This window comes from Sarcophilus harrisii, chromosome 6 (genome assembly GCF_902635505.1).
Source record: "Sarcophilus harrisii chromosome 6, mSarHar1.11, whole genome shotgun sequence".
NCBI lineage: Eukaryota > Metazoa > Chordata > Mammalia > Dasyuromorphia > Dasyuridae > Sarcophilus > Sarcophilus harrisii.
Window position 1 is genome coordinate 219615982 of NC_045431.1, and position 27829 is coordinate 219643810.

At 39.2% G+C, this 27829-nt stretch overlaps 1 protein-coding gene across 7 annotated transcripts in view; it reads left to right on the plus strand.

Annotated features, from left to right (window-relative positions):
* KIAA1549L (KIAA1549 like) overlaps nt 1–27829 on the plus strand; it is a 282022-nt gene that overhangs the window by 183100 nt on the left and 71093 nt on the right. For 5 of the 7 annotated variants that reach the window (XM_031942379.1, XM_031942382.1, XM_031942381.1 and 2 more), the window contains 5 exons: nt 2265–2416; nt 5209–5380; nt 9287–9450; nt 23109–23299; nt 26513–26655. In XM_031942379.1, coding sequence (XP_031798239.1) covers nt 2265–2416; nt 5209–5380; nt 9287–9450; nt 23109–23299; nt 26513–26655 — 822 coding nt within the window. The remainder of the gene's footprint in view (nt 1–2264; nt 2417–5208; nt 5381–9286; nt 9451–23108; nt 23300–26512; nt 26656–27829) is intronic. The other 2 variants (XM_031942380.1, XM_031942385.1) reach the window with 1 other exon arrangement.

Here is a 27829-nt window from a genome sequence, read left to right on the forward strand (position 1 = left end):
CCATACAGCCCATGGAGTCAAAACTTCCCAGTACATGCAAAATCAGATCAGCCCCACTCTTCTCCAGGAGTCACGGGGCCCGAAGACAAGAATATCCTGAAGGTGTCAACTAAGCAGTGCCTCAGAGATCGATCCGATCTGCATTTCCAGTAGGAAGGGCAAGGGAGAAACCTCCTCTTATTCCAGAGTGGCAGCTTTCCCTAACCAGGCAGACACCCAAACTCTCATGCAGCATCATATGACTTTCCCCTTGATGAGTGTGGTAGGTAGGAGGAATTCTTAGGGCTTGTCTAGAAACTGAAGTACCAAGGACAGGGCTGGAATCCTTTATCTTCCTTTGAAGAGATCCAGCTGGCAGATTACTTGGGTGCCAAGCCCAGGAGCTCTTGACAGAGAAGAGCATTATATTTTCAGTAGGGATTGTTCAGTGTCTGGGGCTTCGGAGAAGCAATTTCTGGGGACCAGCTGTGGATTTTATTTCTTCCATAACTTGTTTCCACATCTTTCCTCAAATGTCACTACAATCTGTCACCTGATCAGCTTGTGAATGGGATATATGACGGGAACCCATGTTAATCAATGTCCTATATGGAGCTTGTAGATGTAGATGTAGGGGCAGCCAGATGACTCAATGGATAGAGTGCCAGGCCTGAAGTCATGTAGAACTGACTTCAAATCTGACCTCAGACAGTAGCTGGGTGACCCTGAGCAAATCACTTAACCCTGTTTGCCTCAATTTCCTCATCTGTAAAACTGAAAAAGAAATGACTAACTACTCTAGTATCTTTACCAAGAAAACCCTAAATGGGATCATGAAAAGTTGGACATGACTGAAAAATGACTAATAATATGTTTGTACTGCATATAAATTGCCCTCAAAATCTTTGTACATTTTTAAGCCATAAACATAACAGGACACTCTATACATACACACGTCCATATCTATATACAGACATACACATATCTATCTCCATACTCTTCCATATAGCCAGATTCTTATTTCTATGTCTTCATGAGATGAGCTACAAAAACAGGGTAACTGGTTACCAATTCTAATAAAGGAAAAATCTAATATTGCAAATGTCCCTGTCTTCAAAGGAGTAAATCTTGAACCCAGATGTAATGTGACTTTTTTTTATTTGCGTAGAGCTCTTTTTGTATGCTTCTGAATGAAGTTTTCAGTAAAGAATACTTCCAAGATTTGTCTTGAGATGGGGACAAACCAAATGGTGACGGAGGTAGGAAGCCACTTATTAGTGGGATTTCAAGGGTCCAGTGTCTCCTCCTCCTGAATATTCTACCATTCTACTGTTGCCTGGAATTCCACTATCAAGTATTTCAAGACTCAGAAAATATAACTAAAAGGATTTTGAACTGGGAGGAACCTTAGAACATAGAAAGAAAGTAGGATGTTAGGACATAGAATATAGGGTTGGAACGGATGTATATTTGTTTGCATGTTGTCTCCTTTATTTAAGCTTCTTGAGGGCAGGAACTACCTTTAGCCTCTTTGTGTATCTTCTGTGCTTTTTACAGTGTCAGACCCAAAGTAAGAGCTTAATAAATGGTTTTTTTTATTGGCTGATTGATAACATAGAATGTCGGAACTGGGAAGGATATTAAAACATGGAATATAAGAACTGGAAGGAATTCAGGTGAAGAAACTGAGGTCTAGAGAAGTGAGTGAGCTCCTTAAGCAGCAATAATAAGATATCTTAAGCACAGGTAGTAAGCAGCAAAGGCAGGACTTTTTTTTTTTTTACTACAGGTCCAGAATGGTCTAGGTTCTGTTAAAAGAAGCTTCCACATTATTGGTGGTCTGTTGCATATGTGTATTTGGGCTTTGGCATAGGGGTGGGTTAGGGAGAAGGCATAGAATCAGCTCCTCCTATCAACTTCACAGTTCAAACAATGTGAGATCAGGCCATGAGTTTTCTGCTATCAGGGCAGGATGGTGTAATAGAGAGGATGCTATATTCAAAGTCAAAAGATCTGGTTTCAAATCTCAGCTCTAATTATCTATGTAACGTGTATACAAATCATTTAAACTCTCTGGGTCTCAGTTTCCTCATCTGTAACATGAGAAAGTTGAAGTATATGGCCTTGATGCCATGCCTAGTTCTAGAGCTATGACTTATAATCTGATTTCCAATTTCCTTATGGTTCTCTGATCTTTGCTTATTTATTCAGAGTAGGGTCTTTGGGCTCCCTTCAGAAAGAGGTTCTCCCAATGTGATCCTCGTATCTTCCTTCTATCTCCACAGTTCTGCAAGGGGTGGACAACACGTTGGTGGGACTCCACAACCAGAGTTTCGCCAGAGTCATGGAACAGCGGCTGGCCCAGCTGTTTATGATGTCCCAGCAACAAGGCAGGAGGCTTAAACGGGCCACAACTCTTGGGAGCTACACAGTTCAGGTGAGTTAGAGGAAGTACCCCTTCTTGGATTAGAATGAGTTTGGGAAAACCCATATCCTAATAAATCATATTAATCAGTATCTTTTAAAATTTCATTTCTGTTCTTCTAGGAATTTTTTTATTTTAAAAAATACACATGCACACACATATGCGCACTTCTTGGGCAGGTCACTTCATCCTCTTTGCCTCAGTTTCCTCATCTGTAAAATGAGCTAGAGAAGTAAATAGCAAACCATCCAGTATCTTTGCCAACCCCCCCCCCCAAAAAAAAAAAACAAAAGGGATCATACAGAGTCAGCCATAACTGAAAGCAGTTGAACAACAAAAAAATTTCCTTTTTGTCTTTGCATCAGTCATTTCTGGAACCCTCCCTATCCCAAATGAAATCCTTCCTGTGACAAAGAAAAACCCACTGACAATGTGGAGAACAGTTTGCAGGGGCAGTCTCTGGGGTAACTGTTCTAGAAGTCACTTTCTTGTGAGGATGAAGGTGGACCATGAAAAGGGAGATATAAAGTTGTGAATTTTAACCCAAAAAACCCCCAAACAAAACCAAAAAAGATGCTTCCCTTACTTTATTAAGAGTGGCCAAGACTGAGTAATAGTGTGGTATATTGGAAAGATTCCGAGATTTGGAGTTTTGAGTATTTGGGTTCAAGTCTCAGCGATGTCACTTATTACTATGAGATGAGATGTTCAGTATTTGCATACATCAAAGTACTCAACAAATGTGAGTTTTTAAAATTATTGTTATATTGTAGCAAATCACACAACATCTCAGCTTAGTTCCCTTACCTGTAAAAAGGAAATTGGATAAGGTGGTCTCTGAGGTCCTAGGTCTACATTCTGCACTTTGCCTGGAGGCAAATATCAGGGGTTTGGGATGGGGAAGTAGCTGGTCTGGAAAATGACAGTTTTTCATCATCATCATCATCATCATCATCATCATCACAATTAAAACAACTTCCATTTTTGTTGCACTGCCAGGTTTTCTATCCTCCCTCTCCCATGAAGACAGTTCTGTAAAGCAGGTTCTACAGATGTAGTTAATTCCATTTTATAGAAACCCAGCTTTAGAGGGACAGAAGGAATTGCTCATGGCCACACAGGAGGTTTTCAACCGATGGCTATTCTCATTCTTTGCATTGTATCTTATAACTTCTTCCAGCCTCAGTTTCCACATTTGTAAATTAGGAGTATCCATAAAGTGCTTTGTAGACTTTAAAGTGATACATAAATACTAGATGTTATTATTACACTCAAATGAGGGAATCTCCTTTGTAACACTGCTAATAAATAGTCATACAACCTCTGACTGAACAACTCTAATGATGGCAAACTCATTACTCATCTTCCTCTTCTCCACCTTTTGCTAGACTAGAAAACCAGAAGACCTGAGTTCAAATATTACCTCAGACATTTACTAACTGTGTGACTCTGGGCAGATCAGTTTACTTCTTTCTTGCCTCAGTTTCTACCCATGAAAAGGGAATGATAACATCTATTTTTACTGAGTATTGTGAGGATCAAAAGGGAGAACATTTGGTAACACTTTGTAAACCTCACAATGTCTTTGAATTGCTAATTATTATTATTAGTTGTATCTCTCTGCCTCTTAAAAAAGCATTTCCAAGTTGTCCCACCAGTTTCTGGTGCTCTGCACAGGCTCTGTGCAATATTTGTAATTTACAATTTATAAATTGAGAAGAAGAAGAAGAAGAAGAAGAAGAAGAAGAAGAAGAAGAAGAAGAAGAAGAAGAAGAAGAAGAAGAAGAAGAAGAAGAAATGAAATCTCCTGTAGACCTGTGTCCATGAAATGATATTTGCCTTACCTGAGTAAAAGCTTGCAACCCTGTGCCAGCTGTACAAGCCTGATGCATTTGCATTTCTAAAGAACTTTTTGCTCTCTCTCTCTCTCTCTTTGTGTTTTTCTTCTCTCTCCCCTTCTTCCCTCTCTCTTTTTCTTCTCTGTGTATTTCTCTGACTCTTTTTGTCTCTCTCTCTGTTTATTCTCATCGGGCTGGAATCAGTGATTACATTTATATAATTATAACCTTGAATAACATAAATATGAATAAATGTAACCACCACATGGAATTCATTTTTGGTACTAATTGGGGTCCTTGCTGTATTAATTTTCGAGGACAGTGGTTTGAAGAAGTTTTATAAAGACCAGAGTGGAGGGCATATATCAGTTTGAAAGCAAATCTTTACAGAATCTCTTGTCCCACATCATCATTTAACAGATGTTATCTTGAGCCCTGTAGGAGTGAAGGAGGGATTGGCTGAGGTTACCTAGATAGCCCGTAAACACAAATGGGATTCAAATCTAATTCTCAAGCTAACCTGCTTGCCCCAGTAAATACCACATGGCTTTTAAAAAATATTTCTCTGGATAGAGCACCAGCCCTGAAGTCAAGAGGACCTGAGTTTAAATCTGGCCTCAGACACTTAACACTTCCTAGCTGTGTGCCTCTGGACATGTCACTTAACCCCACCAACTGCCTTAGCAAAAAAAAAAAAAAAATATATATATATATATATATATATGTTTTTATATATGTGTATATATATTTCTCCACAATGGAAGGTATTAGAAGTGGAGTAGTGAGGTTCTAGTCTAATAAAAGCACAATATATGTGGAAATATGTATAGAAGAATATGTTTAACATATATTGGATTACTTGTCATCTAGGGGAGGGGGAAGGGGTTAGAGAGGGGAAAAATTTGGTTTTCCAAGGGTGAAAGGAAAAAAACCACAATGTAAAGATGGGTCTTCTCTTTCTGAAAGATGGTAAAGATGCAGCGTGTCCCCGGACCCAAGGATCCTGCAGAACTGACTTACTACACGTTGCACAATGGAAAACCTTTGCTGGGAACGGCTGCCGCCAAGATCTTGAGCACCATTGACTCCCAGAGGATGGCTTTGACCTTGCACCACGTAGTTCTTCTGCAAGCTGATCGTAAGGGAATTAAAAAAAAAACACACACCCTTGTTTCTCACTCCCTGTGTTTGCAATTTCTTTAGGATAGACCGGGGTTAAAGGGCCCATTTTTAAAAAATCAGATGGGTAACTTTTGCTTCTACTATGGACGCGATGGGAAAAATGGGAGAGAAACAGGACAAAAGATGTCAATGGCTGGTGAATGATAATTATACTATCCGCTGTTGCTTTTTAATTGCCTCCAGCTTTGGCCCTTCTCTGCAGCAAATCTGGCAAATACTGAGATAGACATGTTTCCAGGGAGCCAGGTGAATTCAGGTTGATTGGTTCTCCCCTAGAGATTTCCTCTCTCACGCAGGGACAAGGGCTTCTGGCACCATGCAGGCTCTCCAGGCATGGTGGTGGCGACTCCTATTTCTTGCCTAAGTGAAAATGTGATACTGACAAAAGTCTCTAAATAGAAGCTGTCACTTTTTTTCCTGAGCTTAGATTGCTGCAGGAACTTTGTTCCCATGGGGTTGAAAAAGAAAAATTCCCCTGTAAAAATTCACCTTTCCCCTAAGAATCTTTTAAATTCCTCCTTTCAAATCATCAACCCAAGGTTGGTGTTGACCTTGGTTGATTTAATTCAACTTTATGAAGCGTTACCTGATTTTTCCAGCAGCTAATGATCCTCTTGCTCCCAGATTTAGTTGACATACTCTACTACTTAGGATATATAATATTTTTTATATCAATATATATGTATATAGCATTTATGTGCTAAGGCACTGTGCAAAGTGCTGCTCATGCAAATAAGAAAAGGAAAGACAATCTGCCCTCAATGAGCTTGCAATTTAATGGGGGAAGGACAGGAGCAAATGAGGGTACCTTTGAAGTGCATTCTCCATGATGATTAGTGTCCTGGTAATGGGTGTATCTTGGATAGGGCATGATGAAGTTGATGATGGAGTTGAAATCAACTGGACTTATCCGGTGGTGAGGGCGGTGGAATGGTGCAGTAAATAAAGCACTGGGTCTGGACTCAGGAAGACTCATTTGATCTCAGATACTTGCTAGCTGTGTGACCCTGGGCAAATGATTTCATCCTGTTTGCCTCAGTTTCCTCATCTGTAAAATGAGATAGAACAGGAAATGGCAAACCATTCTAGCGTTTCTGGTAAGAAGACCCCAAGTGGATAGAACACCAGACCTGAAGTCAGGAGAAATGAGTTCAAATCTGGCCTCAGACACTTAGCACTTCCTAGCTGTGTGATCCTGGGCAAGTCACTTAACTCCAATTGCCTCAGCAAAAAGAAAAAAGAAAAGAAAAGAAAACCCCAAATGGGGTCATGAAAAATCAGACTACTGAAACAGCTCAACAACAATCTGGAAGCAAATGAAATACATGCACCTATTTGCCCTGGTTAGATCGTACACTCCTTGAAGGCAAGTGCTATTAGATTTTTTGCTTCCCCACCTCAGCACAGTGCCGGGGCCCTGGTAGGGAATTTATGAGTGCTTATTTTTGATTGATTGGAAGTGTGTGTGATTGATTAAACAAAAGCTACTTTATGCTGGACTCTGGGGATATAAAAATGGCACCATTTCCTCAAGGTCCTTATATTCTACAAGGAGTTTCCACAGCCATAATTGAGCTTCAAAGGAAAGCAAGAATTAATAGGGCAGATGCCTGTATATGACAAGTGTCCTTGGGAGGGCAGGCATTGGACTTCTGGATACAAATGCTTTGGAAGCAACCCCTTGGTTGGTCCCCTCTGACAAAATCATTTCCTCAACCCAAAGTCCCTCTACTAGTAAAATGCAAGCAAGTCCAGCAAAAGAGAAAAAGACATGGCCCCTGTCCTCATGGAGCTTGCTGTCTGACTAGGCTTTATATATGTAAATAAAAGTGATACAAAATAGAACACAAGAAAGGCAAAGTTCTTTGGGGATTTAAGGAAGGAAAGATCCTTTTCTCTTGGGAGGATGGCTGGGAGGGACTGGGAAATCTCCTCCATGAGGTGACTTTTGAGCCAGATCTTGGCTAGGATTTCTAAGAGGCAGAGATGACAGGGAGAATATTCCAGGCTTAGGAATTTGGGTGAGCAAAGCACAGAACTGAGAGAGTGTGGAAAACACCCTGGAGATGGCAAATAATCCACTTTGACTGGTCATGGGGGATGAGTGTAGTGGAACATATGCTTATAGAGGGAGAGCAGAGCTGGAGATCAGAGGGCTTTGAAGGTCAAGCTAAGGAATGTCTCCTCTGATCTAGGGAGCTTTTTGATTAAACCATAGTTTCATTCTTTTCTTCTTAAAAACTTAATTTTTTCCCTCTCTGATCATAAATATTAACTTGATTTCCAACCTAAATTGTGAAACTCATGTAAATTAGATCAGATCTAGCCACCTTGACCCTTGCCTAGCCTTTTATCCCTTCAAGTGATTATACCAATGAATACATGGATGTTAGATCATTTTCATTGCCCTAATCTTGCTCACATGAGTTTTAAAAGGGAATTGACTAGTGTGCAGAAGATGAATCCTATCTCAATTTAAATAGAGGTCAAGAGATTACTTATATGATAACAAGCTGAAATATAGAATATAAAAATAAGGAGGATGAATCAGAACATTGCCCAGTGTCTTGCTAAAGAAGTAAGATATTATTAGCACCATATTCTCATCACCACTCTGTATGTTTTCCCCCTATCAAGTCTATAGTTAAATTTAATATATAATTTAAAACAAACAAGCTAGGTGTAATAGAAATTCATGCTATCAAATGTAGCTCTTTTTCTGCTCTTTGAATCTAGAAATATTAATTCCCAAAAAATTTACGAATGTAGTCCATAAAGTCAACATTTAGCTATTTAAAGTATGGATCCTTAACATTTTTGTGTCATAGACCCCTTGGAAAGCCTGATGAAGCCTTTGGACCCTTTCTCAGAATATTGTTTTAATTTTAATTTAAAAAATATTTTCTTCTATTTTAAGTCATTTATAAGTTCTTTCTCTGGAGAGGGCTATCATTTTCCTTCATAGTCCTCTATAGTTGATTTAAGTATTGTAATATTCAAAGCAACTTATTAATTCATTCTTGTAAAAATATTGCTATAATTGTTTACAATATCTTGGTTCTGCTCATTTCACTCTTCATTATTCCATGCAGGTCAGAAGATTGTTTTTAAATGCAGAAAACCTTTTTGAAAATACATAGAACCACAAAGGAAGTCAGTTCTATTGAAATAACTACGAGATTTTTTTAAACAAGTATTTGGATTCTAGTTTGAGCCCCTGGCCTAGAGGGACAAGGACTGGACTTGTGATTTTGTGACTAGAGGGAATTCCCCAATGAGTAGAGTTGGGCTATCAATACACACCAGTCCTTTTACTACAACTTCTAAGTTATTCTCCCAGGCTAATGCAGCCAACTTGTTAGAAACAGGAGCTGAACCTAGCTATTCATGGCTACGATTCCAGCTCTTTCTGGATCAAGTTCTAATTTTCCAAATTATTCTATATTCATGCTACAAAACTAAAATAAAAATATTTGGTCACAGCCACAATAGCAATAAGCATTTAAAAACCAACAGATACATGTTGTCTAATGAAATGTTTTCTCAAAGTTAATGTTACAATTACTCGTTTGTTGATACAAAAATTGCCAGAGTGAGTTCGGGGTATCTTACTCTGCCTTCACATCAGATCTTGGCAAGAGGAAAACCTGTTCCTATCTGCATATTTCTAAGCTTCACAACTGTATCTTCCTTGTCTCCTTTTTCTGGTATCCTATTGGAAGAAGAAGACTTTCCTCCCTGTTGCTGATTGTGGGCTTCCTCCTGATAGGGAGTTGATTAGTTGAGTTTTCCTTGGCCTGGGTTTCTCACTTGTGCCTCTGCCTCGGTCCTGTTGTTTTTGTCTTGTTTTGTTCTGCTTTAGCGGTCGTTAAAAACCCTCCCAATAACCTGTGGATCATCGCTGCTGTCCTGGCACCCATTGCTGTGGTCACCGTAATTATCATCATCATCACGGCAGTGCTCTGCAGGAAGAACAAGAATGACTTCAAGCCAGACACCATGATGAACCTGCCTCAGAGGGCAAAAGTAAGTGGGAGAAGGGCCCTTTCATGACCTTTTCAGTTAGTTGTCATTGGAAATGCCCTTTTGGGCACAGTGGATAGAGTACCAGGCATGAAGTCAGGAGGACCTGAGTTCAAATCTGGTCTCAGACACTTAACACTTCCTAGCTGTGTGACCCTGGGCAAGTCACTTAACCCCAATTGCCTCAACACACACACCCACAAAAGGAAATGCCTTTTGAAGGATTCAAGGAGGGAAGCAAGACATTTCTTCTCAGATTCATAAACTATGAGAGCTAAAAAAGAACTTACTGAGAACACTGGATGTCAAGTCAAGTCAACAAGCATTTATTAAGTGCTCGCTGTATACCAGGCGCGGTGCTGGGAGTACAAATAGAAAGCTCCTTGAGGAGCTTCTATTCTAATGGGGGAAGATAGCACATAAAAGAGAGCTGAAAATGAGTGATAGAATTGGAGGTATTGGAGGTCTGGAGGGAAAGATATCCTCCACATAAAGGGAAAGTATTTTAGAATCATAGATCCCAAGTTGGATGAGATCTTAGAGATCACCTAATCTAATACCCTCATTTTATAAATGAGAAAACAGAGACCTAGAATGAATGGCAAAGTGACTTGTCCAGGATCACACAAGTAGTAAGTGGCAGAACTGGAATTTGAAATCAGGTCCCATATTGTCTGTCCACTAGTGTCAGAGCAGGATTCTAACCTGAGCCTTTGTTCCAAGGCCAAGAACTCTCTGATTTTCTGAGGTGCTTCTATCATTTCCGCTGTTTGTTCCATTTAATCTAATTCAGCTCAAATTGGTTAAATTCAATTCAGCTCACTAAGAGTGTCAAATACTTACTACGTGAATAGCATTGTGCTAAGCATTTTGAGAACACAAACACAAAAATGAAGCGTCCCTGGCTTTAAAGAACTTACATTCTATAGGAGAAAAAACATATACAAAGAAAAATTAAATACAAAATAAATGCAAAGTCATTTCTGGAAGGAGGAGAGTATTGATCTAATATGAGGGATGACTTATTAACAACAGAATAGGATTCCATAGGGCACAATGGAAGGTTAAGGTGTTATATGGACACGAGAGGAATGGATTAGAGGGAGTAGGAAGGAGCTGAGAAAGAGACTTTCAATCTAGTCAGCCTGTGATTCACGGGGGGGACCTGAGGGTAGGAGATTGTTATGACCTTCACAGTAGTAATGGTAATATTGATTTAAATATCAATTCACGAGCAAAAGGTAGAAAGCCAAGGGTATTGTGTGGGGGAAGGAGAAAGGGAGAATTACTTAGGAGGTGTAAGGAGGATGGTGACTTTCGAGTTCCATCTAATGGTCAAGACAGGGTTGAGTAGCTAAAATTTCAGACATATCAGCTTGCTTTGGGTCTCCACTTCAGTGATGAGTAGATTTCCTTGCCCAGAGAGAAAGATTCTTAGAAAGTCTTTGGTCTTGGACCAAAACACCTTGACTGGGAAGAAGGCATATCTATAACCTGTTATCCTTTGTGGAAGGGATGTCAACAGCATCAGGCTTTTTCCACTCTCCTTTAGAAAAACTCATGTCTGTTGTTTGTTCAACCTATAAACCTATATTGCCAAACCAGCGCTGAGACTTTTTCTACCATTTGGATATAAGATCTGGGAGGGCAGAGGATTGCATAGTGTGGGCTGATTGATTAATTGAATCCCCAAGGAACTAGAAACCCAGCATTGTAAAATGTGTGTCAGAAGTGACCTTAGAGGTCCTCTCATCTTAGCTCTCTGCTTTTACAAATGGGCAAACAGATACCCACTTTCCCAAGGTCATATAGCTAACTGGACCTGAAATATCCTTTGTCTTCACTTCTACATCTGTCTCTACTTTCCTTAGAGGCAGAGCTTAGGTGCCATTTCTCATTCCCAAGAAGCTTTCCCCTCTGGGGAAGTTTTCCCATAGTTGTTTCCCCTGCACCTATGGGGTCTTGTAACTGAATGTGGTGGGTCAATGTATTTTGATTTATTAAATCATAATAATAATAAGTCATAATCATCATAATAAAAATAATAATAAGTCAAAATCAGTAAATGTTTGATTTGCATACCTATTTTATATACTTATATGCCTGGGGTCAAGTAAAAATTTCTCAGGTGAAAAGGGTTTGTGAGCAGAAAAAGTTTAAGAAGCCCTTTACTAAACCACACTGATTAATTTTCAGTGGTTCATAAATGGTTAGTGAATTGAAGAAATAACAGGGTTGGGGTTATACTAACATGAGGCTTTTGATACCTGATCAGTTGTCCCTCTCCCCCCTCACACGGCTGCTTCCTACTCCTGAATGATTTAACTGGGAAGACCACTGCTTTCTGCAAGTTAAAATATAGTTTTTATGGGTTAGCATAAAGAATATTGGAGTTAGATTCAGAGGATGCAGCTTCAAATCTAGGCTCAGCCACTTACTATCTTTGTGACTTTGGAACAGGCTCTTACCACTCTGGGTCTTTTTTTCTTTGTAAAATGAAGGGGTTGGACTAGAATAGCTGGGAGGTGTTGTGTTTATGAGTGTGTGGTCTGTGGTTTTAATTCAGCAGGTGTTGTTTAGAACCCCACAGAAAAAAGAAGGAAAACTTTCCCAGAAGGGGCATTGCCATCTCAGCTGAGCCTATTGTGCTCAACAACAGGGATGGCGGCCTTCCTAAACCAGCTGGGCTCTCAAAGGTGAAACCTGCCTGGTTCTGCTCCTGGCACCTGCCCAGGATGCTTCACATAAGAAATCCCCATGATCAACTGTGGTGGATTTGGCTCTTTTCAACAAAGAGGTGATTCAAGGCAATTCCAAAAGACTTGGAGAGCCATCCACATCCAGAGAATTATGGAGAATGAATGTGGATGAAAGTATTTTCACCTTTTTTTGTTATTGTTTGCTTGCTTTTTTTCTTTCTCATTTTTTCTTTTTTGATCTGATTTTCCTTGACCAGCATGATATATGTGGAAATATATTTAGAAGAATTGCACATGTTTAACTTATATTGGATTTCTTGCTGCCTTGGGGAGGGGAGGGAGGAGGGAGAAAAATTTGGAACACAAGATTTTGCAAGGGTGGATGTTGAAAACTATCTTTACATGTATTTTGAAAAATAAAAAAGTATCATGATTTTTAAAAAGAAAATTTAAAAAAAGAAATCCTCAAATTTAAAAGATGTCGTTAAAAATATGTTTAGATACCTTGGTCTAAAATCTGTGTTAGGAATGTATTTGGGATGAATTTACTTTGCCCCAATTTCCTAGTACATACTGATATTTCTAACCTTCTCTCCCTGCTACTGTGTTCTGAGATCTCCTGGGCTGGGCTATCTTGGAAGTAGGTGCATCCACATGGATTCCTTGTGGGGAATTTTGATTGGAATTGAACTGAATTTTCCTAGGGGGAAGGCTGAGAGAGTGCCTCGATTTCCAAATTTCTAATGTTCTCTGTCTGAGGAAGGCAAGATTTTTTCTATTTCCTTCCTTCCTTCCTTCCTTCCTTCCTTCCTTCCTTCCTTCCTTCCTTCCTTCCTTCCTTCCTTCCTTCCTTCCTTCCTTCCTCCCTGCCTTCCTCCCTGCCTTCCTTCTTGCCTTCTTTCTTTCCTTATTCCTTCCTTCTTTCCTTCTCTGTCTCTGTATCGGTCTCTATCTGTGTGTGTGTGTTTCTTTCTCTCTTCTCTTTTTACTGCAGTCTTACTCTATTGCAATAGAGTGTGCAGCACTGCAGCCCTTCAGAAAAGAAGCAGCTGCTTACATTGCTTCCCACAGCCCTGTGTGAACAGAATTCAATTAGTTACAAAGGGATGGGAGGGAACAGCAAAGTTTGCTCAAGATGTCATTCCATAGGTCCCAGGGGGAGGATGGTAGAGGCTGCTGGGTAGCCTCAGCCCCACTGCCAGAGTTCCACAGGACCACGGGTTTCTCCCTGCTGGCCCAGCCACTCTAAATGTGAGGTATTGGACAGAGAAGGTTAATGTATCTTTCCTGGAATCTGGGGCCAGGCTCCTCTGATCTAAAGGATGTGAACATTTGCACCCAGCTTTGGAGACCAGGTACTATGTGACACCACTAATAGTGCTGTCCATGATGCTCCTCACACCAGGATGGGAAATTCTGATGTTCTGTATGAGGGCACGTCCAATGTCCATGCTTTACCCTTTTTTTCCCTTTGTTCATTGGTCATTGTGTTTCTGCCTCTTTCTTTGAATTTGAAGCCTTCAACGGTCATAGAGCTTCCCAATTGTTTCCCATTGTTTTTCTTTCCTTTTTTAAAAAATTGCTCATTCTTTGTGAACTAAGTTAGCCTGTATGTTCTATCTGGTGTACAGCATTCCATTTCCCATCTCTTTGATTTTGTACAGTCAGTCCTCCATGTTAGGCAGGAATTTCACATCCTTTGTTGCCTTCTTTCCTACCTTCTGCCTCTTAGAATCCCTAGCTTCATTCAAGGCACTGTTCAGGTATTACCTCCTTCCTCCACGAGGCCCATCTTGATCCCAAACAACCCAAGTTGTTGGAATCCCTCCTTTTCTTTCTCTCTCTCTCTCTTTCTCTCTCTCTCTCTCTTTCTTCTCTCCTTCCCTGGTCCCCTCTCTCTTTCTCTTTCTCTCTCTCTCTCTCTCTTTCTGTGTGTCTCTGTCTCTGCCTTTCTGTCTCTCTGTCTTTCTCTCTCCTTCCTTTCCTCCTTCTCCCTCTCTCCCTCTCCCTCTCTCTCCTTCCCTCCTTTTCTCTTCCTCTCTCTCTCTCTGTCCATCTTTGTCTCTCTCTGTGTGTCTCTCTTTCCCTCTCTCATTCTTTCCTCTTTCCCCCATCTCCACACATATTTTATGCACAATGCAGCACATATACTTACATACACATAAGATGATTGTATACAATATATTACAAAATTACATATACATAATATTTAGTTGTTTATTTATCTGTTTGTTTATCTGTGTATATTGTTCTCCTTATCTCTCTTTCTCCCAATAAAAAGTAACCTGCTTGAGGGCAGGGACTTTTATCTTTGAATCTCTAATGTTTCATTCTTGACATATAGCAAAGATTTCATAAATGCTTGCCTAGTGAATAAATGAAAGCTCAGAATAGAGAGTCACTTAGAAGAATGAGCCCAGGAGGATTTATTTTAGGCCACAGTCTGACAACTGAAGAGACCTCAAAGGGCTCTAATATAGCTGCACTTTTGTAATTTTATTTGTTATTTGCTTGATGGACAAAGCTCATTTGTCTAAAATTCTGGGTGGCAAAATTATTTTTAAAAAATTAACTTTGACCTCTTACATGTTTGCTTGCGTTGTCAGTGATGAGAATAGGTGGTTGTAGAAATATCTTTAGATCTGTTCCATTTGGTGTCTGTTTGTTGTTTCTCCCGGTTTAAACAATAGATGTTTTTGTCCTTAGCTGGCTTAGTTGGACTTCACACCCAGTTTTCTGCAGGCTTGTTGTTCTTCAACTACTTTTCACTGTTGTGTGAGGTGATATTGTTCATCTTCTTCTGCCATTTTCCTTGTAGTGTTTTGAAAATGAGCTTGCATCTTAAACCAATGTGGCCCTTGACTGCCACATCTTTTATCCTGGCCATGATATCAAGTGTTCTCTGGCTAATGCGTTTTTTGGCCTCTTGGTTGTAGTGATTTGCTCTGCTTAATCTTAACAGTGGCAGTTGTCAGAATCAATGTCCTTACTTTTGTCCAGCTTTCTTTTGGAGGAATCAATTACTTGTTTAAATAAGTCAGTTTGCAGATGATCTAAGAATTACATATGTTTCTGGGTACCCTTTACCCCTTTCAACTCCTCCAATACCATCAGGGAAGAACTGATGACCAGGAAGTGAGACTTTTTGCTATCTGCTATAGTTGTGTTATTTTGTTTTCATGCAAAAGAACTGAATTTGGAGCAATCAGTCAACAAATATTATTAACAAGCATATGAATGTCAGTCATTCTGCTTCCCCTCCTTATATTCTTATCCAGAAAAACAAGAAATCACAGGACTTGGGTTTACATTCAAGATCTACAGTTCACTACCTGTGTGACTTTTATTTAACTACTCTGAGTCTCAATTTCCCCATCTGTAAAATGATGTGGTTGAATTAAGTGACCTCTAAGGTTCTTTCCAACTGTAAATTGATGATCCTATAACTAAATTATCTTTGAGTATCATCTATCCAGTGGTGTTCTAGAACCAACTCAAATAAGCTCATGAGAATACATGTATTTATAACCCATCCCCCCAAATCAGCAAAGGCTCCTAATCAGGGCTTGATTTATTGTATGGTTGATTTCTAGAATTAAGAAAGTAATAGAGAAAATATTAATATAGATTAAATTTAAAAGAGTGTCATGAATACATTTTCGGAGGGAAGTGAACGAATTATTAAACATTTAACAATATATTCCTGTCTCTGTTGTTAAAGCCTAGGAATTGAGTCATGGGAAGTCATTCAAGCAAAAGTGACTAATGAAGACATCTTGTATGAATTTGCTAATAAGCCATAACTGCTGTTTGTGAAAGGAATGGTAAGGCAGACCGAGTACTACAGGATGACTCTGCCAAGCTGGGGACCTCAGAGTGAGCTCTTACAGAATTCAAGAATTAGGAAGTAGAGATTCTACTTCCTTGGTTAGACTTGAAACTTAATAAGTTTCTACTTCCCTCCTTAGCCACAGCCCTTTCCTGAGCCAAGAGTTATATGTCCTTACCCCTTACCTAAATCTTAACCTGGGTGAATGTTCTGCCCTCTCTTCCTATGTTATTGACCATAGAGAGTTTCTTCAAGTTCCATGTAGGGAGTTTAGCTCTCCACAGACTTTTACAAAACTATTTCTCATCTGTGGCCCAGAGTTGGAAAATCACAATGATCTCTTGAGAATTCATGATGGGCATTAATGCACTACTTGTGTACAGATATTATCATCATATAAGATATCAGATAATATCACAGATATTATCAGAATCATCAATTCATTTCAATTCAGCCAAAATTTATTGGGTGCCTAATGTAGCCAAGGCACTACCAAGTTAAAATGAGACCCAATTCTTGCTCTCAGGGAGCTTCTAGTTGGATAGGGAGATATTTGATTCCAATACAGATGACCATATTATACAATGTCATCTGAAACATTAAAAAGATACTCTCAAGGTCTCTCTTAAGAACTTTAGAATCAATTGTATGACATGAGAGACACTGGCACAGGACCGCCTTCATCCGAGAAGGTGCTGTGCTCTCTGAGCAAAGCAGGATTGAATCAATTCAGAAGAAACATGAGATGTGTAGTTAGAGAAACCACCCCAAACGTTCATAGGGAATTTTTGTGTTTGACCTGTGGTGGAGCAATTGGTCATATGGTAACTCGACTCTAACATAAGTGATGTTATTTTGGTCCTTTTTGAGAATGAAGGACAGCAACCAACCAATCAGGTTCTGTTCCCAAACTGGGAGCTCTAAGTCTCAGAGGAGAAAAGTACAATTACTCAGGAAAGACTTGCCAAATTAGCATTCTGTCCTTTCACGTTGAATGGCCAGCCTCCATAATACTGTCTCCAGGGGAGCCAAAGGTTTTGTGCTGTTTCACTTAGGACCTGGGTAGTGATCTGAAAAGAAGAGAAAATTTTCCTACCATAAATCCTCATTTCAAGTTCACATTTTTAGTCCTAGGCACTGGGATCATTGGAAATCTCATAAACTGGAAAAGATTTCACCAGGATGAGCAGCCTAACTCAGCAACTCATTATGGAGTTATTTGTTTTTGTCATGGATGTTTGGGGTATATTTTTATGCATATGTTTAGTTTTTCTTGATGGAATTTGAGCCTCTTCAGGGGAGAAATGGATTAGCTTCTAACTCTGTCTCTAGTCCTTCGCACAGTGTCTGGCATTTGGTAGATTCCCATTGATTGACTGATTGCAAGATGCTGTTCACTGCATCAAAATTATAATGACAAAAACAAAACAATGCTTGTCCTCAGGGAGCTTAGATTCTACCAAAGGGATCCAATATGTATTCAGATGAATAAATGGGATATATAAAAGTACATTTAAAAGGGATAGCTAGGTGACAGTGTCTGGAATCAAGAAGACCTGTGTTCAAATATCTCCTCTTGCTGTTTGATTGTTCTTTGTTCTTGAAAAAGACCAAACAGGAAGATGATCAATCTTGACTTGCATGTGAGTAGGATTTCAGTGAGGGAGAGCAGTGCAAAGTCTCCTCTCTTTCTCCTCTGGAGCTGTCTGGGAATGGTGGCCAGACATAGATCAGGATGACTGGAAATTGTCCTGTCCAGCCCCCATACTCAATAAACTACAGTAGCCCCTTTGTCTTTAGGGTCAAATACTCCTCAGTCAATCATTAAAGTCCTTCCTCCTTACCTTTCCAGGTTTTTTACACATATTTTCCCTTAATATACTTTTGAATCCTACTTGCTATTCTGGACCTACCTCTCTATTTCCCATCTCTGTGCCTTTATATCATCTGCCCTTCATGCCTTCATGGTTTCTCTCCTATCTATGGAATTCAGAACTCAACTCAAGTCCCAACTAAGTAGTCATTCACCTTACCAGAGCAGGTCATTTCACCTATTTGCCTCATTTTTCCCATTTGTAAAATGGGAATAATAATAATAGCACCCACCTCCCAGAATTACAGTGAGAATCAGATATAGTAATAATTGAAAGGTCTTTGCAAATTTTAAATCCTTCCATGAATGCCAGCTGGCTATTATTAGTAATTGTCTTTTTTTTTAGTTCACTGAATCGTGGCAGTGTGGGTTACAGCCTAAGGCAATGTCAGTCATAGAAAGGTAGAACCAAAAGGAATCTTAGTGGTTTTTCTCCACTTCCTTTGATTGGGAAGGACTCAAATATTGATAGAATCAGAAGACAGGGATTACATTTAATCCTTAAAATTAGCTGGATGGGTAAGACCGTTGCCAGTTTAATCTAAACTGTGTTTTATTAGAAAATCATACCTAGACCAGACACATCAGTGTGCAAGGAAGAACAGGGGCTTTCTTAGAAAGTCAATCTTCTTTGCTATTGCCTAAACTGAGCACCCCCCTGGAGACTGGCTCCTAGCTGTCATATTCAGGAGGGATTGCTGATCCAATTAAACTTCACTGATTTCCCACTAATGACTGGGAGAAAAGCCGGTCGAATGTCATGAAAAGTCTTAATACACTGAAAGAAAGCCCTTTTTTCCATATTAATGATAACGATGATGGTGTCCCGCCACTGACATGTGCATTGGAATAGGCTTTCATTTTTCATCCAAGCCCCTCTGGACTCCTGGAAAGCAGAATGTACCTTATGATCTTCATCTCACAGGCAAAGAAATTGACTTGTCAAAAGGGCACATGGTGATCACTTAAATTCTATGATAAATTCTATGAGAGAACTAGCACAGCCTTCTAATGATGCTTTCATGGGGAGGAGCTCCTGCTGGGTTTGCTTTAAAGAAGAGATAATCGTCATTCCCATTTAGGAATATCCACTGGGTTTGCACAATTAATGTTCTTGAGTCTGTGAAATGGTCGGTCATTCTCCCGAGCAGGTTAAACAAACCCCCTGTAATCTTGTTTATACGATTAATTTGCTCAACAAATTCTGCCGATAGGAAGCGTAGAGAAAGATGAACCCATGCTGAAAGATCACAAATTCTAAATGAGGCAGAATTAATGAAGTTTTATTGGACTTATTTGGATTATAGAACTGATTTTTTCCCCTCATTAAGTGTTAGAATCTAGTAGGCAATAACATGCCTTAAAGGAGTCTAAGGTTCAAATCCTACCTGGACATTTAGTGGGTGTGTAAGTATGGGCAAATCACTTTATCTCTTTTGCCCTCAATTTCTTCCCTATAAAGCAGAAATAATAATAACCAAAGCGGGTATCTTACAGAGCTTCTGTGGGGATCAAATAGACTGTTTAGTCACCCATTCCACAAGCATTTATTAAGCATTTGCTATATGTAAACATGAGAAAGTCACTTGCCTCGGTTTACCCATCTATAGAAGGGAGGTAAAAGATCACTTATTCTTCAATGTTGTTGAGAGGATCAAAGGAGATCATATTTGTAAAGCACTTAGCACAGTCACTGGGACATAGGAAATGCAATACAAATATTAACTATATTAATAGTTATTACTTATTCTTCAGTGTTGTTGTGAGGATCAAATGATCATATTTGTACTTAGCATAGTCATTGGGATATAGTAAATGCTATATAAATATTAACTATATTAATAGTTATGATTAACAGGGATTATACTAGCCACTAAGGATCCAAAAACAAAAGCTGCCTTCGGGAAACTTATATTCTTATAGAATGAGGTACAAAAAGTGTTCTGCAGACTTAAACATTTTATACAGGATGTCCCATAAGTCTCAGTGGAGACTGGAGCTTTAATAGATTTTGCGGACAGTCTGGATAAATGTTACTTGTTAATAGGGACAGAGTTATGACTTTCTAACATAGGGAACTCTTGAGTGAGAAAAAGTCCTCTACCAGTTCAGTAGCTTTGCACTAACTTATAGTCTTAATGACTAGCACTTTAGGAGGTTAAATGAGTTGTCCAGAGTTATACATTCACATGTGTCAAAGGTAAGATTTGAACTCAGGACCTAGCTCTTGATCGATTATATCAATAAAAAATGTCAATCACATGGCCCACAGCCCTTCCAAGTGAAGCCCAAACCAAATTAAATTGTATTTGGGAAATATTCAATATAATAAAACTTCAATAGAACATAGATAATGTTAACACTTGTTTTTCTAAGTCAGTATGTGGGCTGCATGGTGTCATTCTTAAATTACTATTTTAGTAGCCTCCATTTCTTTCTTTTTTTGGAGGGGGGATTAGGTCCATGCTTTTATTTTTGTTTGTTTGCTTTCATTTTAAATGTATTTATTTATTTTAATACACGTTGCTTTATGAATCATATTGGGAAAGCAAACTCAGAACAAAAGGGAAAAAACATGGAAGAGGAAAAAACAAAACAAAAAAAAAGAGAAGTGAATGTAGCATGCGTTGATTTACATTCAATCTCCATAGTTCTTTTTTCTGGAAGTATATGGCATTTTCTGTCCAAAATCTATCGGGATTGCTTTGGATTACTCAATTACTGAGAAGAACCAAGTATTTCATAGTTGATGATCACACATTCTTGCTGTTTTCCTGGTTCTGCTTGTTTCTCTCACCATCAATTAGTATAAATCTTTCCAAAGCTTTCTAAACTCAGCTTGTTCATCATTTTTTATAGAACAATAATATTCCATTACCTTTATCTGCCACAGCTTATTCAGCCCTTTCCCAATTGATGGGCATCCACTCATTTTCCAATTCTTTGTTACCACAAAAAGAGCCGCTACAAAGATTTTTTTACATGTGGGTCCTTTCCCCTCATTTATGATTTCCTTGGGATACAGACCTAATAATGGCACTGCTAGTTCAAGGGTATGAACAGTTTTATAGCCTTTTGAGCATAGTTCCAAATTGCTCTGCATAATGGTTGGGTCATTTCACAACTTCACCAACAATGCACTAGTGTCCCAGTTTTCCTACATGCGCTCCAACATTTATCATCATCTTTTCCTTTTCTCTTAGCCAATCTGAGAAGTGTGAGGTAGTACCTTAGAGTTGTACCTCAGAGATTTTCCTGATCAATAATGATTTAGAGCAACTTTCCATATGACAATAGATAGCTTTAATTTTATCATCTAAAAATTGTCTGCTCATACCTTTTGACCGTTTGTCAATTGGGAATGACTTGTATTCTTATAAATTTGACACAGTTCTTTATATATTTAAGAAATGAGTCTCTCTGAAACAGTCTGTAAAGATTTTTCCCAGCTTTGTATTTCCTTTTAATATTGTTTCTGTTGCTTTTGTTTTGCAAAACCTTTCTAATTTAATGTAATCAAAGTTGTCCATTTTGCCTTTGATTTGCCTATGATCTTCTTTGATCATAAATTCCTCCCTTCTCCAAAGATCTGATGGGTAAATTATGCCTTGTACTCTTAATCTGTGTTTATGGTATCATTCTTTATCCCCAAATCATGTACCCATTTTGACCTTATGTTGGTATGGGGTGTGAGATGTAGATCTATGTCCATTTTCTGACATATTATTTTCGTTTCCCAGCAATTTTTGTCAAATGAGTTCTTATTTCAGAACCTGGAATTTGGGAGGTTATAAAATATTAATTATAGGCCTTGATTATTGTGTCCTGTGTATTCAATCTATTCCATTGATCCACCACTCTATTTCTTAGCCAGTACCATATGGTTTTGATGACAGCTGCTTTATAATATAGTTTTAAGTTTGGTACTGCTAAGCCACCATTCTTTGAATTTTTTTTCATTAATTTCCTTGATATTCCTGACCTTTTGTACTTCAAGATGAATATTGTTATTATTTTTCCTAGTTCTATAAAATAATTTTTGGCAGTTCGATTGGTATGACACTGAATAAGTAGATCTAATTTAAACAGAATTGTCATTTTTATTATATTAGATCAGCCTACCCAAGAGCAATTGATATTTCTCCAAATGTTTAGATCTAACTTTGTATGAGAAGTGTTTTGTAACGGTGTTCATATAGTTCTTGGGTTTGTCTTGGCAGGTAGATACCCAAATATTTTATTTTGTCTATAGTTATTTTAAATGGAATTTCTTTTTCTATCTCTTGTTTCTGGGCTTTGTCAGTAATGTATAAAAATGTTGATGATTTGTGTGGGTTTATTTTATATCCTGCAACTTTGCTAAAGCTATGAATTGTTTCCAGTAGATTTTTGGATGATTTTCTAGTATTCTCCAAGTATATCATTATATCATCTCTAAAGACTGTTAGTTTTATTTCCTCATTTCCTATTCTAATTCCTTTAATTTCTTTTTCTTTTCTTATTGCTAAAGAGTGGTCCTCATTTCTGCATGATACCACACTGCCTCTTTCATCAGCTTTCTTAGGGAGTGCCTAACACAGAGCTTTGCATGATCTAATCTTATTGGTGTCACAGTGGGAAAGAGCAATAGACTTGAAGTCAGAAAGATTTAGTTCAAATTCTCCCACAGGCTAGTTGAAATCACTGTTCCTGAAATCACAGGATCTCTTTCAGCCTCAGTTTCCTTATCTAAAAATGAGGGTAATAGCACCTACCTCTCAAGGTTATTATAGTAATCAAATGAGATAATGTGTAGTGATTAGCAAACCTTAGTGTGCCATGTAGTTTTTATTATTTTAATTACTTTAATAATAAATGAATTTAATAATTTGATAAATAATTTTTATGAATAATATTAATATTGTCTTAATAATTATTTAAAATATTTCTTTTTCAATAGGAGTATTTTTGATTTATCCAGGTTCACAGACCTTCAAAAAAGTATAAGAAGTACAAACTGGTAATTGATACAGATGTAATTTCCAATAATACAAATCATACCTTATCCATCCATCCTGATCTAGCTCTTATTCAAAACTCCTAAATTCACCACAAGGAGTCAGGGTAGGACTTACCTATTGCCGGGGACCTTTTTCTCCTGGAAGACAATAAATATTTGTCAGATGAGTGGATGAATTTTCCCTCTTGCGGCCTCTTAAAGGTTAATCTATACCAATACTTGTTGGGAAATGTACAATCCATTTGTGTTTCTTTTCTATAGCCAGTTCAAGGCTTTGATTACGCCAAACAACATCTGGGTCAACAAGGAGCTGATGAAGAGGTCATCCCAGTGACCCAGGAAACAGTGGTCCTACCCCTCCCAGTCAGAGATGCTCCTGCCTCCCAAGAAAGAGAAACTGCTCAAGACGGAAGCACCATTAAAACGGCCCAGTCCACTGAAACGAGGAAAAGGTGGGCATTTAGGGTCTCCCATCCCACCCTGAGGGGTGAGGTGGGCAAATAAATGTGGCAGGCAAAGACTTGGAATTCACTCTGAGGCTTTTTTTAATGACACCTTGTGATTTCTTTGAGTTCTTGAAAAGATTTTAGGTGAGATAGTGGGCTAGTCATGTAGAAAAAGACACTTTGCAAAGTCCTAGTGGTGAGAAAATGCCAGGATTATTAAGCTTGTAACAACTAATAGAGGCAAAGTATGTATGAGGTAAGGAGACAAGAGGCGTGAGGAGAGAGATGTATTGAAGGGTCTAGGAAAATAAGGAGAGAAAGAATGCTTTCGACAAGGAGATCAGTGAGGGCTGCAAGAAAGAAGTGGCAATTTCCTTAAAGGAAATAAAGAATTCTGAAAGGCCAATGAAAATAAGGAGACAACACATTTCTTGTTGTGACCTCAGGACCAATGCTTGCTATTTGATTGGCCAGCCGTGGAAAGTGATGGATAGACATGACATATTTCCCTAGGAAAGCACTTTGTAAAGAGATTGCTATGGTCATTAATTTTAATTCAGCTTTTACCATTTAACAGCATGGATGAGTTTTCTAGAGTGTTTAATTTATTCATATCCAAGAGGGTGAACTTGATTTATACATTTTTATTATGTCAATAAGGATAGGACAAGGATAAAGTCTTGTCCTGTGATTTCCAGGGAACTCCTAGGAAATTTCAGTAACCTTCTCTTCATCATATGTTCTCAGGCAGTCGCCCATATCATTGAGGAGTGATGACCTACTTATGCAAATATTATTCCTTTCTTGCCTCCATCCCCCAAATGGCTTGTTTGTTGTCATGTAGATGGATTTCAAAAATATCTCATTTTTTTACCCAAATATTTCAATTAACAAACAGCTCCCTCTAGACACAGTCTGTAACTAACCAAAGGATTAATATATAAACACAGTTAAGTTCTTTGGTGAAATTGGTTAGCTCACACCTTCCCCGGGGCATAGAATTAGCCAAGTCTTTTGATGGATAAGATTGCTGAGGATACTTGGAGACTCGAGTTCAGATTCAGTCTTAGCCTCTAGGTGACTCCCTTAACCTCTCCTAGTCTCAATTTCCCCATCTGTAAAATGGGAAAAACAATAGCACCTACCCTACTATATTATTTTGAGGCTCAAATGAAATAATATTTATCAAGTGCTTTGCAAAGCTTAAAGTATATAAATACCAACTATTGTTTTTAGAGAATTATTTGGGGTTCTCTATAGCAAAGTTTTTTACACTGTGAGTCACAACCCAATATGGAGTCATGTAAACTGAATGTTGTGGTCATGAAATTATGATTTATTATAAGTAAATGTTTGATTTGTATACTTATTATATATATATATATATATCCCTTGGGATTGTGTAAAAATTTATCAGACAAAAAAGTTCATGAGTAGAAAAAGTTTAAGAAGCCCTATTCCATAGCAATGTACATAATATTGCTTTGAAAAGCATTAGCTGCTTTACAAATGTCAGGCATATAATGCTTATATGTGTGTTTATATATATAGCATATTTATGTACATAGGTACACACAAATACATATGTGCATGTATATACACACACACATACACTTTTATACTTCTCTTTCAAGTCTTGTTGGACTAGAGTAAATAAGATCCCCATATATAATATATAGATAGAGCAGGAAATTAATGAGAACATGAGAATAATTTTTCTTTTTCTATTAATAATTGTACCTAGCACAAAGCATTACAGACAGCATGTGATAATATCTTTGCCTAATGAAGAAAAGAATGATATGTCTACATGAGTCCACATATGAGGAAATTGCTCTTCAGGGGTTATTTTGTTCATGACTTTAAGGACTGACATTTATATCAAATTTGACATTCACAATAGCCTTGATGGTTGGCACTACAGGTATTATTATATCCATTGCAGTGGCCTCCTAATTGGTCTCCTTGATTCTAATTTCTCCTGTCTCCAGTACATTCATTATGCCCCTGACAGCTACCAAACCAGAGAAACGACCCTGCACCTTCTTTTCTCCCCACATAAAAATTCTCAGTGGCTCCCTATTGCCTGTAGGATAAAATGTCAACTCCTCATCGTAGCATTTAAAATACCTCCACAATCTGATTCCCTCCTCCCCTCCCAGTCTCCTTTTATAACTACCTTCTTTTATACCATTTTCATTCCACATAAACTGGCCTGTTCACTGTTCCCTGACCATCCATCTGTTCCCATTATGAGTCTCAGCAACACCATTCTCTTCAGAATTAGGACAATAAAGAGTAGAAAGGAGACTGGTTTCATGTTACCTGGGCATCTCTGCCTTCCTGGCTCCTATCAAAGGAAAGAAACTATTTTTGTGTGGGTGGAATGTGGCCCGGCGGGCCAGCTTCTCCCCTTGTTCTGCCTACTCCTGGAGAAAGCTGATCCAGGTACCAAGTGATGGCTAACCTTCAAGAGATGAAGATCTTTCCAGAGAGCAGTAGGAGATCAGAGCTTCATCTGGTGCTAAAAAGAGAAATAAGCACAGATTCCTAGTGAACTGTGCCGGGTTAAGGAGGGGTCCCATTTATCAATGCAGAAGGCCCAAAGGCAGTAGAGAGGGGATGAACATTTACCATTTAGTTTAAAACTTAGAATATTGAATATATTTGACAGATAAAGAAACTTAGAGAGTGCAGGTGAATTAGGTAGGGTCCCATCACAAACAGTTTATTAGTGTCTGAGGCAGGATTCAAATCCTGGTTTCCAAGATTCAGAACTTGTCCATCCTCTATGGTTACTTTCTAGCTCTAAGTCTGTGGTCCTGTGTGTGGGCAGGGGGTAGGGCACCCCAACAATCAGCTTTACAAGGAAGTGGCTGTGAATTGACCGGCCTTTGTGGCAGCTGCCAAAGCTTGGAGTTTGGAAAGGTGGCTTAGAATAAAGCCCGTCTTATTTACTGTTTCCAAAGCCACAACAGGTTAATGAAAGAAAAATAGGACCAGCACTTAAGTCCCCCCGAGCTTTCTTTCAGAACTGAATGTTTGCAAAACACTTGTCCTGGCTTTGGGGGGGGGCGGCGAGCACTCAGGCTCAAGTGTTCTTTTGTGTGAAGTTGGAATCTAAGAGCGTGCCCCCCTGGAGGGGCCGAGCCTGTAACCTTGGGATGGTCGGCTCCAACAGAAACTTACTGCCTCTCTTGTTGCCATGGTTACCTCCAGCAGGTCGCCCAGCGAGAACGGCTCGGTCCTAAGCAACGAATCAGGGAAGCCCAGTCCCGGGAGACCCTCGCCCCAGAACGTGACAGCGGCGGCCACAGCACAGCAGCAGAAAGTGACAAAAGACGAGGGAAGGAAGAGAAATGGTGAGAGAGAGTCTGGGGGTCTGGGGCTGGGAGTTGCCCCTACCCACTGCCATCATCCCTCTCTGGGACAGACCCATGAACATCCCTATTACCCCTGCCCGCCTCTGAGAGCTGCCGATGTCAGAGCTGTTCTATCCAGGAGGCGAGTCGAATATTATCATCTCCATTTTACCAGTGAGCCAATCAAGATCACCTGGCTAATAAGGGGTCTTCTAGCACCAGCAACCATTCCACTGCATGATGCCATTTTCCTGGTGCACAGGAGTATTACAGAAAGACCCCAACCCCTGAATACTCACCTATACCCCTACCACACTCTCCAAATTAATTATAATTGTTTTCATATATGGTGTAATGGTTAGAATCCTGGACTTAGAGTCATTAAAATCTGGGTTCAAAGGCTGCTTTGGATACTTAGTGACCCTAAGTGAGTCAGATAAATTCCTTGAGCCTCAGTTTCTTCATCTGTGAAAAATGAGGAGATGGGACTAAGTGTCCTCTTGGGCCCCTTCCACTTACATATGTGGTGTCTTTTCCAATAATATAGATGCCCTCTGAAGGGTAGGATTTTTTTGTGTGTGTCTGAATCCTCAGGCTCTAGCATGGTGCCTGTTATACAGTAGGCACTTAATAAATGTTGATTGATTATATTCCAAAGAGATGCATCTTCCCAGTGGGGGTGAGGGACGGTCTCCTACTGCCAGACACAGGTTCACATCAGAAATGCATACTACTACCATCTTGACTTTGAGTGAAACACTTTCACTGAACAGATTCATACCCCTAATAGTCACTCAGTCAGACTACAAACATTTATTAAGCACTGACTATGTGGTAGGCATCATGCTAAGCTCTATGGTATAGAAAAGGGCAAAAACATAGTCCTCGCCTTCACGAAGCATGGATAGTAATGTGGGGAGGGGATGCAAGATGCAGAAGGGAGCTGGCAAGGCAGGGTGTTGGGGAAAGGTACCTGAGCGGGAGCCAGGTGAATCAATCTGGAGAATAATGAAAAAGAAGCCATGGCTGACCCAGGCACATCTTCAAGTGGAGGTTCCTGTTAGGAAATCACTAATAGGAGGAGGGGGAGAGCCAAGGGGATGGATGGAGGCATCTATAGGGTGAGAAAACCCCTGGCAGAGGTGGGAAAGTCCAGAATCAGAAGCAGAGCTGG